We start from the raw sequence: 19,120 nt of genomic DNA, 5'->3' as shown, positions 1-19,120 counted from the left end.
CTCTGTCTGTCCCTCTGTGTCCTGAGCTCTGTCTGTCCCTCTGTGTCCTGAGCGCTGTGTGTCCCTCTGTGTCCTGAGCTCTGTCTGACCCTCTGTGTCCTGAGCTCTGTCTGTCCCTCTGTGTCCTGAGCTCTGTCTGACCCTCTGTCTCCTGAGCGCTGTGTGTCCCTCTGTGTCCTGAGCTCTGTCTGTCCCTCTGTGTCCTGAGCTCTGTCTGACCCTCTGTGTCCTGAGCTCCGTCTGTCCCTCTGTGTCCTGAGCTCTGTCTGACCCTCTGTGTCCTGAGCTCTGTCCCTCTGTGTCCTGAGCTCTGTCTGTCCCTCTGTGTCCTGAGCTTTGTCTGTCCCTCTGTGTCCTGAGCTCTGTCAATCTGTGTCCTGAGCGCTGTCTGACCCTCTTGTGTCCCTCCCAGGCCAAGAAGTACAGCTGTCCTCTGAAGTCTCCGGGTGTGCGTCCGTCGTCGGCGCGACCTGGCACCATGCGGCACCCCACGCCGCTGCAGAACGAGCCCAGGAAGATCAGCTACAGCCGCATCCCCGACAGTGAGGGGGAGGGTGGGGCCGCGTCCGCCCCCAATTCCCCCCGCACGCCCCTCACCCCCCCGCACGCCTCCAGCGCCTCCAGCTGCACGGACGTGGGCAGCGTGTTCGACTCGCCACAGGGCCCCAGCAGCCCCTCCCACTCCAGTAAGCCCTGCCTCCAACAGTCCAACCAAACACTGCAGCAACTCAGGGCCACTGGCTAGTTTCTCCCAGAGCCATTGAAGAGAGAGCGCAATGGGAGTCCAAAACGCTTGATGGTCACGTGACTCACGTAGCTATATTGTGTGCGGGGGGAATCGTTCCAGGAAATACGTTTGAATGCATCAAATCAAGCAGATAATATACAATTTGATTCTTTAAACGTCGTACCCTTCTAAAAGTAGATCACCATTCTGATGCAACTGATCCAGAATCTTACTTCTGGGAACTATTGCGAGGTGTGGAAAAAAAAGAAAGGAAAAAGGACGATTGGAGTGAATGTTGATAACATAACTATCTCTATGTAGAGTATCTCTATGCTATCTCTATGGCTCTGGTTCCTCTTAAAAGACGTGTGGCCTGTCCTCCCTAAAAACCTGCCATTTGACCTGGGGTTGGTGCCTTATGTCCTGCGTCAGACAGTGTTGTGTGCCTGTGCTTACTAACCCTAACCCTTACCCTGCGTCAGACAGTGTTGTGTGCCTGTGCTCTTGTTGACTCTCACTGGGTTCTCTTGTCCCTTTTTAGAAAGCTTGGAAACCATAACCTGAAATGAGCTGCTGTTTGGTTGGAGTGCAAACTTGCAGTGGAACTGTACGGAGAAACTCCAGTCTATTGGTTTTAATGATAGTCTCCCCCTTACAGGGTTGTGTGCGTGTGTGCGTGCGCGCGCGTGCGTGCTGATCAGTAATTAGGTATAATTGTTTATCGTCTTTCAATAGAATGATTATGGTGAAATAATGATATGATTCACATATCTGATTCTGTTATTGTGGTACGATGTTTTTCTGTTGTCCTTCAGAGACTAACCAGGTTACAGTAGGTACCAGGTGTGTTCCGGGTCCTGTCCTGCGCGTACAGATCACATCACATTGGCTGTATGATTGAGAATAGCCGTCAGCGCCAGCAAGCAGCGGCCAAAACAGTGACGTTGGCTAGAAAGCAATTCATCCCCCTTAGGAAGCAAGCTAACGTTATGTAACATTAGCCAACTAAAACCACAATATCACAATATATTTGTCACAGTCATTTTGTGCATCACTTTTGGCTCCAATCCGCCATTTATTCTGGTAACAACACAGTGGTATCAGGTCTTCTGCGGACAGTTTCATTGTAAAGAGCTAACTTTCTCCTGACGTCAGTCACATTTCCTGGGGTTGATCCGACTGATAAATCGGCTAGCTACTGTATGCTACCTAGATAGGAATTAATCCGCGTTGGCAAGCAAGCTAACGTTATCTAACATTAGCCAACTAAAACAGTCAATGGTGGTCAGTGTTAGATGTTAGCTTGCTTCCTAAATTTCTATCCAGCTAACGTTACTGTTTTGGCTGCTGCCTTCTCACGCTGACGGCTGTTCTCAACATGTGCAGCCAATCAGAATGCTCAACGTTGTGAGCTGCACGCGCAGGGCCCCGAACACATCTGGTACCTACACTGCCTCAGACTAACCGCCTCAAACTAACCGCTTCAGACTAACCGCCTCAGACTAACCGCCTCAGACTAACCGCTTCAGACTAACCGCCTCAGACTAACCGCCTCAGACTAACCGCTTCAGACTAACCGCCTCAGACTAACCGCCTCAGACTAACCGCCTCAGACTAACCGCCTCAGACTAACTGCCTCAGACTAACTGTGTCAGACTAACTGCCTCAGACTAACTGTGTCAGACTCACCAGCTCAGACTAACCGCTTCAGACTAACCGCCTCAGACTAACCGCCTCAGACTAACCGCCTCAGACTAACCGCCTCAGACTAACTGCCTCAGACTAACTGTGTCAGACTAACTGCCTCAGACTAACTGTGTCAGACTAACTGTGTCAGACTCACCAGCTCAGACTAACTGCCTCAGACGAACCCACACTAACCTCAACCCTCCCTCTTCCACTGCAGAGAACCTTGCACACAGCAGCTCACATGTGGAGGCTAAATGTGATCTGAGGGCTGATGTTGACAGGGAGTCAGTTTGTGGACAAACAAGCATGGTAGTTGGCTGGCTGTGGCACAGCATTCTCAGGCTTCATCTTATAGTTTTTATCTTTAGAATAAAGAGCAGAGATCAAGTAGGGATGTGCATGAGTTCTCGGTTTGGACGTCAGTATTTGTTCAACGGTTCAACATATGGTACTCACATTTTAAATAGCTAGCTAGATCTGAACACGCATTGTTAGAATATAACGTTACAGGCAGAATGGTGGCCAATTTACATAGATGTCAAAGCATTAGATAGTAATAGATATTCTTACAGGCCTGTTTAGCATTAGCCAAACTTTGCTTGTGTATTTCCAGTCGGACACAGACCCCTACCCGCACTTTCGTTTCGGACCATAGTCTTGCGTTAGATTTTCTTTTTTCTAGTACTAGTTCATAGAGAGTACTCATTTAATTTAAATGACTTAAAATGCCTATCCCTGAGATCAAGCAGAACTAACCAGAAATGGTTTTCAAAGCCACATCTACAAAAGATCCTATTACAGAATCCAGTCCTCAGTACAGAGTCCAGTCCTCAGTACAGAGTCCAGTACAGAGTAAGAGTCCAGTCCTCAATGGAGAGTCCACTCAGTCTCCTCCTGACATTTCTTCTCTCTCTCTCCCCCATCCTCCTCCACTTCCCCCCTCGCTCCACAGCCTACGACAGCGTCTTTGCTACGGTCTCTCTCCCTCATGGCCCACGTTAGTATGACCCTTCTGAGCCTCCATACATCCAGACTCACTTCCACCTGTCTGTCTGACGATCCCACCTCCGTTTGGCTCACTAACTCATGTTCATTCCAGGCTAGGAAACTCTTATTATAACAGACTTATAACTTACCTGACACTAACTCTGCCTCCTGTCATACATTTTGGCTCCACCCCCTCCTCCTCCTCCCTGCATGTCCCAGCCCCTCCCATATCCGGCCACTGGTACATCCTCTTCGTTTCCATAGTAACAGTCTCCATGGAGCCCATCCGCTGTGTGTCTCATGCCGATTTGTTGTGTGACTGAAACTGTTTAACCAGCCTCTGGTATTATGGAGCTTTTCAACCACATGGTACCTGGAAACTGCCGTGATGTCATCTTCAACGTTTTCAGATTTCCCCCTATTTTCTCCCCAATTGTTCTCGGCCAATTTCCCCCCTGCTGCCTCGGTCGCTGCTCCACTCCCTGCCGATCTGCGGAGAGCCGTAGACTAGCACCATGCTTCCTCCGACACATGCGCAGTTGCCAGCCGCTTCTTTTCACCTGACAGCGGGAGCTTCACCGGTAGGACGTACAGTAGCACGTGGGAGGATCACGCTATTCCCACCGGTTCCCTTCCGCCCCGACCAGGTGCTCCGACCGACCAGAGGAGGTGCTAGTGTAGCGACCAGGACACATATCCCTAATCCGGCTTCTCACCTGCAGACACCAGCCAATCGTGCCTGTATGGACGCCCGACCAAGCCGGAGGCAACACGGGGGCGCGAACCTGCGACCCTCGTGTTGGTAGGCAGAGAATCTACCGCTGTGGTAGTCAGTCTGTTTTGTGAGTTGCCGTTTAATAGTCGTACAAATTACAAGTAGCACAATTGCGGTAGAAATAAACATTTGCGGCCGCTACAGTAGCTTGACTATCAGAATCAGAATCAGAAAGACTTTAATGATCCCCGGGGGGAAATTGGGACAAGTTACTGTAGCTCGCTCACAGAACACACATAGCATAAATAAAAATAAATAAATAAATAAATAAATAAATAAAATAAAATAAAATAAAATAAAAATAAACCGTAGTAAATGCAATATTAAGCAATAAGCAGAAAAACACAACATAGCATAGAATAACTAGTAAATGCGATAGAAGCAAAAGCACAAAATAAGTAGAATGTCTAAGTAGCAAAATACTAGGGCTGTCAATCGATTAAAATATTTAATCGCGATTAATCGCATGATTTCCATAGTTAACTCACGATTAATCGCAAATTAATCGCATTTTTTAAATCTGTTCTAAATCTACCTTAAACCTAACCGAGGTAGGCTACTTTAAACCTGAGAGCTTTGTGCAAATATGCACTGTTGTATTAATATGGGTAGCTATTAGGGCTGTGGCGATTCACTTATCTCCCGATTCGATACTATCACGATTCTTGGGTGCCGATTCGATTTATATTGCGATTCTTAACTATTGCGATTCTACGATTATTGCGATTCGATATTACGATTTATTGCGATTTTTGTTTATTTTTTTCTTTTATTTTTTCAGTTTGTTTGCTTTTTTACACTAGATTTTACATAGATAGAACATGGGAAAAGTTGAATCATACACTAGAGACTGTATATTATATATCATGAGTAGGGCTGGGCGATATAGTTAAAAACAGGGGTGGACTGGGATCATAATTCAGGCCGGGCATTAGATACCAAGCTGGCCAGGCCGATATGGGCCGATGCGCGTGAAATTTGGGCCGTTTGAAGCCCAATTTGGGCCGTTTGAAGCCAGATTTGGGCCGTTTCAAGTCCAATTTTACAATGAGATGCACCCACTTTAACCCTGAAGTGTAATTATTACTTCAGACTAACTAATAAAGTAATAAAACCACTAGTAAACCAGTAGGCGGCGCCTGGCCTGCTGTTCAGTGAGTGGCCTGACTGCAAGCACCAAAAAATTTTTTTTTTTTTTTTTTTTTTTTTTTGCGATTATCGATTCTGGAATAAAAGATCGATCCAAAAAATCGTGACATTAAAAATCGCGATACTTAGGTGAATCGATTTTTTCCCCCACCCCTAGTAGCTATCATTCGTATGGGTAAGTATTTGGCCATTGGTAATATTGTTATTATTGCTACTAGTTACTGGGAATACACATCTCTCAGGCTGCACTGTGTGAAGTTAATTGGTGCGATCCTCTACATCTCTCCAGCCACAGACAGGAGAACCTGCGTGCATGCTCTCTCCCCCCTCTCTCTTTCTCTCTTGGTATCTCTCTCTCGCGCGTTCCCGTTCTCTGTCGGTCCCTCTCTCACTGCCTGTCTGTCCATCTCGCTCGCTTTCTCTGCCTCTCTCTCTCCCTCGTCCCCCCCCCCCTCCCGTTCTCCGTCTGTCTGTCTCTCACTCTCTCTGCCACGGTGAGACGAGACAGACGCGCTCCCTCTCTCTCACCCAAAATGCTTTCTCAATTTGAAGCTGAACTTGCCAATATACCCATTTTATTCCTCCTTCTCTGCTCACAGAGCTTTCTTTCTGCTTGCTATCAACGTTACTGCTTCCTGATTTCCAAAACTATGGCGCGGACCAAGGCTCAAACATCACAGAACGTGCATGCGTTAATCGCGCGTTTAAAAAATTAGTGGCGTTAATAGGAACGATAGTTAACGCGCGATTAACGCGTTAACGCTGACAGCCCTACAAAATACCAATACGTAGAGTAAGTATAGTATATATAGACTACTTAAATATGGCGGGTTTGAGCAGGATGTCGTCCCATGTCGCAGAATGATGATGATTCTCTCTGACCAATCAGCAGTCTGCAGTGTTTTGATGTCACCTTTTGGTATCACCTCAGCTCGCTTGGAACCGAGGTTCTACCAAAAGAGTGCCAGGTAATATGGTGCCTGGTCCCTGGTACTTTGCCCAATGGAAAACCCAAAAAATCGCATCGAGCCGGGACCATGTGGTGGAGAAGCAGCAGCATCAACCTGGAGGTCAGGTCCAGGTGTGTGTACTGTCATACGCTGTAGATGTGTGTGTGAGCAGTGTGTGTGTGTGTCTTGGTCTCAGGGTCGTCCTCGGTCTCGTCTATGGTGAGTTTCAGTCGGGGGTCAGAGGATGCCCCGGTGCCTCCCCCGGTGCCCCCCCGCAGGAGGCCGGAGTCCGCCCCCGCAGAGTCCTCCCCGTCCAAGGTGACAGACACACACACACACACACATACACATCATACACATGCACACACAACATCATGAATGCGTCCACTGGCATTTCACTCAACTTAAACTCAGATTTTACACTGAGGAGGAATCTTAACAAATTAAAGTACAAAACAGTTGAACGTACACAGTATATATCAACCATACAATACATTTGAAGGTGAAAAGTCCATTGTCTGACTCACATTGGCTTCCTCTTTGTTGATGGGAAATGTTTGGAGGCCTGAAGGGCGGAGTTATATAATATTGTGGGTGTGGGCGTGTTCTAGTCGGGAGTGACAGTTGTAGGTGAGGTGGAGACTTGTGATTTAACACTAAGATTTGGACAGCTGCTCTAAAGTAATGGGAGGCGGCATTTCACCACCTCCTACCCATTACATGACATTACATGACATTACATGACATTACACTACATTACATGACATTACATGACATTACATGACATTACAATACATGACATTACACTACATTCAGAGATGGGAAAAGTACTGACATTCTGTACTTAAGTAGAAGTACAGTTACTTGTGTAAAAAACTACTCCGGTAAAAGTAGAAGTACTGATTCAATTATTTTACTCAAGTAAAAGTAAAAAAGTACAGGCTCTGAAATGTACCCAACGAGTAAAAGTAAAAGTATTTTTACCGTATCTTTCTGAATGAATGAACCTCACATCATAGAATATAATTTGAGGATAAAAGATCCCCTACAAATGTTTTACACATCTTAAAACTCTACTTTAAATAGTGTGCTATGGTTTTTCCACACAAAAAAACCCCATTAAAATCATATCTAGTCCTCCCTCATTAATATTTCCATGATATATGAATGTGCAAATAGTTAGACAAGTTTAACTGCTGGATACAAGGTGTCCCTTACAAAGTGCAGAATCACAATACTCGAGACTGATATGATACTGATACCTAATGGATAAGGAACTGAATGTCCACAGGTTGATCACATTCACAAATTCAAGGTTTATTATTAACACGTTCACTGCCATTGACGAGATATCTCGTCTTAAAAAATCCAACGGTTGACTGCCAATGACGAGATATCTCGACGGTGGGACGTGGATCAACGCCCCCCACGTCTCCTATAAAAATATTGGAGCCACCGAACGTGTACAACCCATTCCACCGACCCACTAAGTGGCGACAGTGCTCTCCACACTAGAAAAAGCAGAGGCAAAACTGCAGGGGAACGCGCGAGGAAACCATTCTCTCATACTGTAAAATGGATTGGCGAAAACGCTTTCGCTTTCGCGCATTATCGCGCTGGGAGCCGGCGGTGGGGGATTGCAAATTTGCATAATAGATTATGCGTGCAACACACTTTGAAACACCCGCAGAAAGCCCACAATCGCACGCAGCTTCATTCCAGCTGAGCTGCAACCGAAACGACTCATGCAGACTCGCCCAAAGAGCAGCCGCCCGCAGACAGGCAGAGCCTCGCTTGTGACAAACGCTGCAAAGCCACTAGAGACACACCCACGGAGGGAGGAGTTTGAATGAGAGGGGGGTTTCCTGCTGCTATGGAGGAAATTACTGTTCAAAACTATTGTTTAGATGTCTGACGTCTTACGCCAAAAATAAATGGTTAAAGTGACTGTTCTATCGAATTTCACAAAAAGCCATTTATCTCAGAATAAATTTTCAGACGCTGAAACCATGCTGTATTCTACTGCTAATGCCTACATAACTACTAACTCTACAAACTAACTCTTTTAGACAGAGAAAGCACACATTCTATTAGTTCTTTTGAGATCATTTGTGTTCACAAAATCTTAGCAGAAAAGAATCCTCGGCTCTTGAAAGATGAGCCAGAATCCTCAAAAAAAAACTTGGCAGAACCTACCTACAATATTGAAAAAACGGCTGGCAGTGAATGTGTTAACACGTTCACTGCCAATGACGAGTTGATACGTCAAAAAAAATCCAACGGTTGACTGCCAATGACGAGTTGATACGTCAACGGTGGGATGTGCATCTAACCCTTTTACATCTATATAAATATGGGAGCCACCGAACGTGTACAACCCATTCCACCGACCCACTAAGTGGCGACAGTGCTCTCCAGACTAGAAAAAGCCGAGCCAAAACTGCAGGGGAACGCGCGATGAAACCATTCTCATACTGTAAAATGGATTGGCGAAAACGCTTTCGTTTTCGCGCTGGTTGCTGGCGGTGGGGGATTGCAAATTTGCATAATAGATTATGGGTGCAACACACTTTGAAACACGCAGCATAAATAAGACCAGAATCGCAAAAGCTTCATCAAAGCTCTCAACCGAAACCCCAAGAAACGAGCGAGCCCATCCAGACTTGCCCAGCGGCCGCTAGCAGACAGGAGCAGCAGCAGCAGCAGCAGAAACTCGCTTGTGACACGCCCGCTGCAGCCAAGAAGAACACACACAGAGGGAGGAGTTTGAAGGAGAGGGGGGTTTCCTGCTGTTATGGAGGAAATTACTATTGTTTAGATGTCTGACGTCTTACTGATGCCAAAAATGAATGGTTAAAGTGACTGTTCTATCGAATTTCACAAAAAGCTATTTATCTCAGCTTAAATTTTCAGACGCTGAAACCATGCTGTATTCAAGTGCTAATGCCTACATAACTACTAACTCTACAAACTAACTCTTTTAGACAGAGAAAGCACACATTCTATTAGTTCTTTTGAGATATTTTGTGTTCACAAAATCTTAGCAGAAAAGAATCCTCGGGTCTTGAAAGATGAGCCAGAATCCTCAAAAAAACCCTTTGGCAGAAGCTACCTACAGTAAAAAAAAAACGGCTGGCAGTGAATGTGTTAAGACAGAACTGTCTCTGGTGTTAGAACACCACCATATTCCATATTAGCTGAATGTTGACAGTGCACACACTGAATGTATGTGTTAGAACAACACCATAAGGGGCCATGCGGTTATTTAAAAAAGAACGCTTGGAAAAGCCAGATTATTGGCAACTCTGGAAGCAGCGAGATGAAAATCCTCCTCTCCTGGGAGAAGACTCGAGGTGGGAGGAGTGAAGAGGAGCAGGGCGCTTTTCCTGTTAAACTTTCCTCAGCTTTCAGCGCCCAGAGCGCTGCGCTAAAAAAAACACCACCAGCTTTTAAACGCGATGAAATGCTTCTTGAAAGAGATGCGCGCTAAGCGCGTACTTATAGAGAATGAATTGCAAAAAGAGGAGCGCTAATAAGTGCTGGCTGTCTGCACGGCCCCTAATGTCTGCGTGTCTCCCCTCAGAGAAAATCCGTGTTTCTCTTCTTTGTCCACGCCCCGGAGGAGTGCCAAGTCATACTATTGGCGGAGCTGGAATGAGCTTTTATCAGCAGCGCTAGGAAACTCGTCTATTACTTCTGCTCCGTTCTCCCGTTTCTACTCGTTTTTAAATTACATTCTCGTGCATTTAAACAAAAGTAACGAACCTGTTTTGAAAATGTACACAAGTAAAAGTACAGATACTCGTGTTAAAATGTAACGAGTAAAAGTAAAAAGTCGTCAGAAAATTAAATACTCAAGTAAAGTACAGATACTCGAAAAATCTACTTAAGTACAGTAACGAAGTATTTGTACTTCGTTACTTCCCATGACATTACATGACATTACATGACATTACATGACATTACACTACATTACATGACATTACACTACATTACATGACAGTACACTACATTACATGACATTACATGACATTACATGACATTACATGACATTACACTACATTACACTACATTACATGACATTACATGACCTTACACTACATTACATGACATTACATGACATTACATGACAGTACACTACATCACATGACATTACACTACCGTACATAACATTACACTACATTACATGACATTACATGACATTACATGACATTACACTACCTTACACTACATTACATGACATTACACTACATTACACTACATTACATGACATTACACTACATTACACGACATTACATGACTTTACACTACATTACACTACATTACATGACATTACATGACATTACACTACATTACATGACATTACACTACATTACATGACATTACATGACATTACACTACATTACATGACATTACACTACATTACATGACATTACATGACATTACATGACATTACATGACATTACACTACATTACATGACATTACACTACATTACACTACATTACATGACATTACATGACATTACATGACATTACATGACATTACACTACATTGCAATACCTCAAAATGAAGATGTACGTCTCTGGGTTCACCAGAAAAAAAAAGTGAGCTTTTAGCATGTTCTGTACTCTACTTATAGCCATTTATATACACCCTGTTTTCACCAAAAAGGTCTCTCTGAGAAGAGAAATAGGAGAAAAGGGCATTTTTGTAAAGGACACAATCTCAGGCAGAACTCGCTCTCAATTCTTTTATTTTGAACTGTATTGACATCAGACATGTAAATACTATTCGTTCTGACACAAATGACAAAAAAAAAAGATATATATATACATGAAGTGCTTTTTTTACATTCAACAATACAGTTTACTCAGTGTGAGTGAGTGTGAATGTGTGTGTGTGTGTGCGCGGGGCCCATGTGTGTCTCTTTACATTACATTACATTTCGTCATTTAGCAGACACTTTTATCCAAAGCGACTTACAATGTCACATTCTGTCAACATTAGTGGAATCAACTGTGGAACATCATCTACACAGATACACCCTTGCAGCAGTAGAGCAACTGAAAAAAAAAAAAAAAAGTTGAAAAAAAAAAAAAAGGAGTTTTCAATCTTCGGCGAAAGATGGGCAGGGATTCGGCCGTCCTGACCTCATTCTGAGATGTGGGCTCACAATCGGCTCCTCATCTGAAATAAAAGCAACATATCCTCAGTAAACTATATAATCACATTTAGTACAGAGACAGTGTAGTGTACTAGTGTCTCAGTAAACTATACGATCATAGAATGCAGAGAGACAGTGTAGTCTCTCTCTCTCTCACACACACACACACACACACACACACACACTCCTTACCGCGAGATCATCCGGGTCCTGTCGCATTGGAGTCCAGTCTTCCTCGCCCTCGACATGGAAAGTGGCCGTGCTGCTTGGCTCTGTGTGAAAGCAATTTCTGTGGCGAGGCTGCTCGTTCTCCTCCTCCTCACAAAGTTGTGACTCCGTCTCGTCTCTTTCGGGCTGGCACACAGGAACGGGGTCCGCCTTGGGTTTGGGACCAGGATCGATCATGTTGGTCACGGGTTTGACTACCGCGAACAACTCATCCATGTTCGCTGCCCTGCAGCAAGGCGACCAGCTCGTGCAGCGCGCCGAGGGGCGTTTCAATGGCGTTTCTCCTCTCTGCAACAGGCAGCGTTTCTCCGTTTTCTGTTCTTTCCTCCTGCTCCATTTAAAAAAAACAGCTGCGGTATGTGTTTGATCGCGTGTTGTCGGCTTTGTCTTTGAGGCCAGGGACCTGATACCATGTCACAGGCTGGGGAAGTCTTTGAACTACGCGCTGCACTAATAAAAACAAAAACACGTCAAACACGTATTTGGCTGGGAGGCACATTCCTGATAAGACGTTAAAGACGTATTTGGCCATGAATGAGTTAACATAACAGAATTCTACACACTGTATAATTTCCATGCAGCGAGAGTGCCCTCTAGGGGTTGAAACCCACTTTTGCAGTTGTGTCTGCCCAAGTGGCTGATCTTCGGTTCCGATGACATGAACGCTCCCTTTCCCACCCAGAGTCAGAGCGAGTTGATAGGCCATGTCCCTAACCCTCCCCCCCACACACCCCATAGCTCTACCCCAAGATGAAACTCTTGATTTTTAACTTGTTTGTGTGTGTGTGTGTGTGTGTGTGTGTGTGTGTGTGTGTGTGTGTGTCTCCTCAGATGATGTCGAAGCTGGACAGCCCCCCTGCCGTGCCCCCCCGCCAGCCCACGTCTAAGCCCCTCCCCCCTCGTTACTCCTCCCTGTCGTCCTCTCCCCCGGACAGCCCCCCCTCGCTGCCGCCCCGCGAACCCCTCAGCTCCCCGCTGCACCTCCTCCCCCCCCCACAGGGTCGGCCCCGCTGCAGCCAGCTGCTGGCTCAGGCCTTCTTCCCTCCCAACACCCCCTCCCCCGCCACACCCCCCTGCTCTTCCTCCCCCCCGCCCCCTCCCATCACCCCCTCCCCCTCCCCCGGGCCCAGGAAGCTGCCTCCCCCCTCCCCTCCGCTGCTCCCGGATGGCCCCCCCGTTCCCCCCCGGCACGGCGTCCCAAAACTGCCTCCCAAAACCTACAAGAGGGAGTCGCTAAGCCACACACCCCTGCTGGACATGCCCCCAGCACTCTGATTGGACAGCTTGGACTTCCTGGTTGGGGGAGTGGTGACTGATTGGACAGCCTGGACTTCCTGGTTGGGGGCGTCGGCAACTCTGATTGGACAGCCTGGACTCCCTCAAGGGGGCCGCCTCCTCAAGGGGGCGTGGCGACTGATTGGACAGCCTGGACTTACTGGTTGGGGGCATAGTGACTGATTGGACAGCCTGGACTTCCTGAAGGAGGCAGGGTGACTCTGATTGGACATTCTGGACATTGCCCCAGGGAGCTAAACGAGTTAACACTACAGCTGATTGGACCAGAATGGAACCAAACTGTAAAAAAATGGATGGATGTAAAAACAAAAACAAGACATTCTGAGAAAACAAACCAACCGACCAATCAGGACGTTCTGATCCAACCTGGACTGGGGGGAAATAATAATAATAATAAAAAAAATCATGTGCCCTTATATAGAAAAAGAAAACTTATATGAAAGATGATTGTCAATCTCACCTCCAAAAAAGACTGTTGGAGTGTCTGTCTGTCTGTCTGTCTGTCTGTGGTCGTCAGTTGATTTCACTCAGTCTGTGGCTTTTCTGTCTGTGAGCTCAGAGTCCAGATCCGACCTGAAGGACAAAATCTGCCTCGTTGAATCCAGATCGTCTGCAGGTCTGAACCTCCTCCTGCTGGAAAAGGGACTCAGAGGAATATGTGGGTATTGATTTGAACTGTGTAGTCCAGGCTCTGCAGCTGGTCTCTGGGTCTGAGGTATTATGGGTAATGTAGTCCAGGCTCTGCAGCTGGACTCTGGGTCTGAGGTGTTATTGGTAATGTAGTCCAGGCTCTGCAGCTGGACTCTGGGTCTGAGGTGTTATGGCTAATGTAGTCCGGGCTGTGCAGCTGGACTCTGGGTCTGAGGTGTTATGGGTAATGTACTCCGGGCTCTGCACCTAGACTCTGGGTCTGAGGTGTTATGGCTAATGTACTCCGGGCTCTGCACCTAGACTCTGGGTCTGAGGTGTTATGGGTAATGTAGTCCAGGCTTTGCAGCTGGACTCTGGGGCAGAGGTGTTATGGTTAATGTAGTCCGGGCTGTGCAGCTGTTCTCTGGATATGAGGTGTAATGTAGTCCGGGCTCTGCACCTGGACTCTGGGTCTGAGGTGTTATGGGTAATGTAGTCCGGGCTCTGCACCTGGAATCTGGGTCTGAGGTGTTATGGGTAATGTAGTCCGGGCTGTGCAGCTGGACTCTGGGTCTGAGGTGTTATGGGTAATGTAGTCTGGACTCTGGGTCTGAGGTGTCACCGTGTGGCCTTCAGGTACCTGCCACACCAAAGAGGTACTTTACTTTCCAAACAGTCGACCAACACATACATGATTGTTAGTGCTTTTCTCTTCTGATTCCTTCTCTGTTTTGCCAATGAATGTGTAAAAACAAAACAAAAAACAAAAAGATGATTGCCTTCTGTAAACAAGGGAATAAACGTGTTTCTACCACTCTGGGCTGGATGGAGACCAGTGAGAACTTGACTGCTGTGCTCCACATGACTGTATTCTAACATCTCTCATGTCCACTCTTCACCTGCCATTAAAGGATCAGGCCAGTGACTTAGCGTCTCTATTAAAGGAGAATTTCGTTGTTTTTTTAACCTGGAGCCCTCTCCTCACATTAATTATTATCTGACGACTCACCCAGTGTTCTCCGCAGCGATTTGGAGCGTCGTAGGCGTTGTTGTGATCGAAATAGTACTCCAAGCCAGTCCTTGAATGCGCTCCGTCGGGGCCACATGGCAGCGTGCTCTTCCTCCATGTAAATAGACAGTTTTCTTCCCGTTTTCGACCCATATCGTCATTATATATATATAAAGAAACATCAGACTGCCAATCTCCCCCGGGCTATTTCCAGCGGTATTTACAGGCATCCCTTTTCCTCCTTTCGGGTCAGTGTCACCAACTCTCGTCAAGTCCCGCGAGACTTTCTTGCCGGCTGGCCTGTGGACCATACAGTCTATGCTGTGGACTGACTTGACGAGAGTTGGTGATACTGACCCGAAATGAGGAAATGGGATCCTTGTAAATACCGCTGGAAATAGCCCGGGGGAGAATAGCAGTCTGATGGTTCTTTAGGGATCAGATTATGACGATATGGGTCGAAAACGGGAATAAAACTGTCTATTTACATGGAGGAAAAGCATGCTGCCACGTGGCCCCGACGGAGCTCCATTCTAGGACTGGCTTGCACACTATTGGGCCCAATCCCAATTCTTTTCTTAACCCTCAATCTTAACCCTCAAGCTCAACCCTCTATCTTAGTAGCCCTCAAAACTAAGTGTTAAGGGCTATCTTGCGACTTTAAAATGGGACAGCCCTTAAAGGCAGATACGTCTTCAGACTGTGGGGGGCAGCAGTATGCCAAAGCTTCGTCCAGTCTGTCAATTCAAAAGGAGAGGAAAAAAGCATCCATACAAATATTTCCTTGATAATATAGATGTAGAAATTACGATAACCATTGTATTAGCTTAGTTTAATGTCATTTTATGGATTTCCGTTTTGGAATCCTAACAACAATTGTTGTTGCTAACTATCGATAGTCAGTAGCCGACTAGCCGTGCTGGTCAAGCCATATTATTATTATTATATTATAACATTGTTAACGTTGTTACGAAATGCCATAATTCTCGGTGGTAATGTTGTTGTTGAGTTGTTTTTATCAAGATACAGCCTACGTGTAATGCAACGCACCACAAAACAAGTGGGGCTAGAATGACCGAGGGCTGGCTTGACTGCAGTTAAACACTGCAGTCAAGCCAGCCCTCACGTCGGAAAGCACGGTCATTCTAGCACCCACTCGTTAGCAACAACATTGTTGTTAGGATTCCAAAACAGAAATCCATAAAATGACATTAAACTAAGCTAATACAATGGTTATCGTAATTTTTACATCGCTATTAACAAGGAAATACTTAACTTTGTCGGGCTACTTTTTTCCTCCGTTCGCCGCCATCTTCCATCTGAATGGATCTAGCTGATGACACGCAAGGGATTCTGGGATCACACTCACCGCCAAGGGTGGTACTGGAAAATCTTAAAACTGAGGGCCGTATCACGCTCAAACTCGACCCTTAACTTAACAAAGTGAGAATCGGGACAGCACTAGCACTTCGCGGGAGTGCGCATTTTTGAGTCTGAGGGTTAAGATTGAGGGTTAAGATAGTAATTGGGATTGGGCCTTGATCTCAAAACAACGCCTAGGACGGACAAAAACGCTGCGGAGAACACTGGGTGAGTCGTCAGATCATAATTAATGTGAGGAGAGGGCTGCAGGTAAAAAAAAAACGAAATTATCCTTTAAAGGGATACGCCAACATTTTTGGAGATTCGCCTATTTGCCATATTGCCGATCAGGGGCGGAGCTACACTCTCAGTCCAGACGGTTGCGGACCATTCTCAGTGGGCCCTTCTGATAAAGTCCTTTTAAAAGTCACAACTGTAACACCCCCATTTACACCTGGTTTTTAAATGCGACCGGTGTCCGGATAAGTTATCTGGATAATCGTCGCATTTAAAAACCAGATGTAAATGGGGGTGTAAAAGATCTGAACACAATGTGAGCCAGACTACCTCCAGATGTGGTCAGGAAGTTCTGATCACATCCTGATCATCACAATGCATTTACACCTTGCATTTTTCGTTAACGTATCTGGACGCATTTAACGTATCTGGATACAGGTCACATTTAAAAACCAGGTGTAAAATGGGGTATAAAATAGCTGATATACCGGCCTATCCTATCCAAAAACACAATTTGTCACTTATTGAAAGTAATATGTCCACGAATGCATATTACGGTGAAGCCACTTTACAGACAAGCTTATTCACCTTATTCTTTGCCCATACAAGGACGTTTCTGCATGATGTCATTTCGTAATCGTCTTTCCGGTTTTAAACACGGAAGTAGAGTACGCCTACCGCAGTCATTTAGACTTGCCAAAAAGCTGTTTTCAAGCTAAAAAAACCCCCAAACTGTTTTAAAGTTTTCATATTTTTTATAACGTTAAATGCCGACCGGGTACAGCCATCGGCTCCTCGCAGCAGTAACGTTATGAGCATGTAACTGAAGTTGGCCGCAGTGTAGCTTAATTCTGAATGTTGCCAAACTTCATTCATACTGACGTTTTATTTTGAAAATGGCCGCCGCCAACTAGCGCTGAACCGGAAGAACAAATACGTTGCGTCGAACGCGGAAGAGAGAAAAAGTGGGCGTGGTGAATAAGGTGAATAGAGCTCAACAGTCATGACTTTCCGTGACGTTTCCAGCCCCGGAAGAGAGTTCCCCATTCATTTCCCCATAGACATTTAGAAAAATCCTTATATAACAAGTTTTAAGGCTGGAACCAAGCCAATCCATGACCTACTGAATCGTGGGTGACCATAACACATTTCACTTCACAAATCAAAAAATACAAGATATGTGTATACGGTCGTAGGAAAACAGGTTCACTGGAAAGGAAGAGGAAAAACAAATACCTATACCATACCCTCCCTAACAGCAACAGTACAAAAGTAATCTTCTCACCCTGAGATACTTCCTTTTCCTTATTAACAAAAACAAAACAAAAGTAAAACAATTGTTGAGCTCTATTCTGACGAAGAAGAAGAAAAAACAGGCTGCCAGTCCTGTTCAAATGTTTCAGCAGTGAGGACAGCACGTGACGCTCTACACATGCATCGGTTGGTGAGCGGTTCAGCACCACCACCGATGGACAGCGACAGGCTGTCAGACAGCAGCCAACACAGCACCATGGACAGTGCCATGGATTTATCATTAAACAGTCACCTTCTGATATTTAAGCAGCACAAATGCTGATAAGCATAACCATGGTCGGCGCCATGGATTTTACCAATAATTTGCTCAAACAAATGAATACAGTTTGACATCCCCATACAAAATTGCCAAATAGTCAAGCAACACATAATAACCCACACAGCAAACTACAGGCTATTGCAAGCCTGCAGAATTAACCAAGCACACACGTTGGTGTACAACACAACCAGCAACAAACTACAAAAGCCCAGATCTGACCACTATTTCTTCATCTGTGTCTCCATCTCATCCTCCTCTCCGCTACCATCATCATCATCACTGCTTTGCCTAACATCGTGATTGTCATCGTCATCAACATTGTCGTAATTTCCAGTTTCATCACTGACTACTGTCTTCATCGGTGTCTTCATTCATACCATCGTCCTCTCCACCATCATCATCATCATCACAGCTGACCTACCTCCTACGAAGGCTGAGGCATCTGAACGTAGCCCCTCCCATCCTCCGCAGCTTTTACATCTGCCACATAGACAGCCTCCTCACCCTCTCGTTTCTGGCCTGGTATGAGGGTCTCTCAGAGGCCAATAAGGCCAAACTGCAGAGGGTAACCGGGGTGTAAGCTCTGCGGAGAGCAGTGCTCACCTCCAGTGGCTCTATGACCAGAGGGCGGTGAAGACAGCACGTAAGATCGCAAGGGACTCAACTCATAACCTCTCAGCACCTGCTTTCAGATCCTGCCCTCTGGTAGGAGATATGCCAACCCTATATTTGAAACAAACAGGGGGCCAACTTCATCCCCTTTGCTATCAGGCTCCAAACATAGCCCCCCCTGAACCCCCCCCCCCCCCCCCCCCTCCATGCAGGTATGCAGGTGCACACACAGAGAACTTCTAGAACTTTAAGAGCTACATCTATTCTACTCTGGTCTTTTTCCCCAATATTTTATTTTCAACTTTTTTGAACAACACACGAACAAGACAAACAAACAGGCTCAGACATAGGAAAAGAAAAGAAGAAAAAAAACATGCAGTTGAAAACATACAGTCTGACAGCAATGTCAGAGAGAAGGATGTTGGCCAAATTACGTTCCATCGTGGACAACGTCTCCCACCCACTCCATGACGAACTGGTCGCACACAGAAGCACTTTCAGTGCAAGACTGATTCCATCCAGATGCACCAGAGAGTGCCACAGCCAGGAAGTCATTCCTGCCTGTGGCCATCAAACTCTTTAACTCCTCCCTCAGAGCGTCAGACACTCTGAGTCAGTCAATAATATAGCCTTGGACTCTCTTCACCCATCCTCAAATCTAATAAACCGACTTTGATAATGAAGATCTGAGTGTGCAATAAAAGAGGACAAACTAAATTTGCAATAACTGC

The 19,120-nt window shown here is 45.8% G+C and overlaps 1 protein-coding gene across 1 annotated transcript in view; it reads left to right on the top strand.

The window, feature by feature from the left end:
• sos1 (son of sevenless homolog 1) overlaps positions 1-14,412 on the top strand; it is a 123,365-nt gene extending 108,953 nt beyond the window's left edge. The window contains exons 22-24 of the mRNA XM_083634610.1: positions 413-686; positions 6,474-6,595; positions 12,502-14,412. Coding sequence (XP_083490736.1) covers positions 413-686; positions 6,474-6,595; positions 12,502-12,945 — 840 coding nt within the window. The 3' untranslated portion in view covers positions 12,946-14,412. The remainder of the gene's footprint in view (positions 1-412; positions 687-6,473; positions 6,596-12,501) is intronic.
• Positions 14,413-19,120: the final 4,708 nt, after the last annotated feature.

The sequence above is a fragment of the Poromitra crassiceps genome (genome assembly GCF_964638095.1).
Source record: "Poromitra crassiceps genome assembly, chromosome: 4".
Lineage (NCBI taxonomy): Eukaryota > Metazoa > Chordata > Actinopteri > Beryciformes > Melamphaidae > Poromitra > Poromitra crassiceps.
This window is presented reverse-complemented; position numbering and strand designations above follow the sequence as displayed.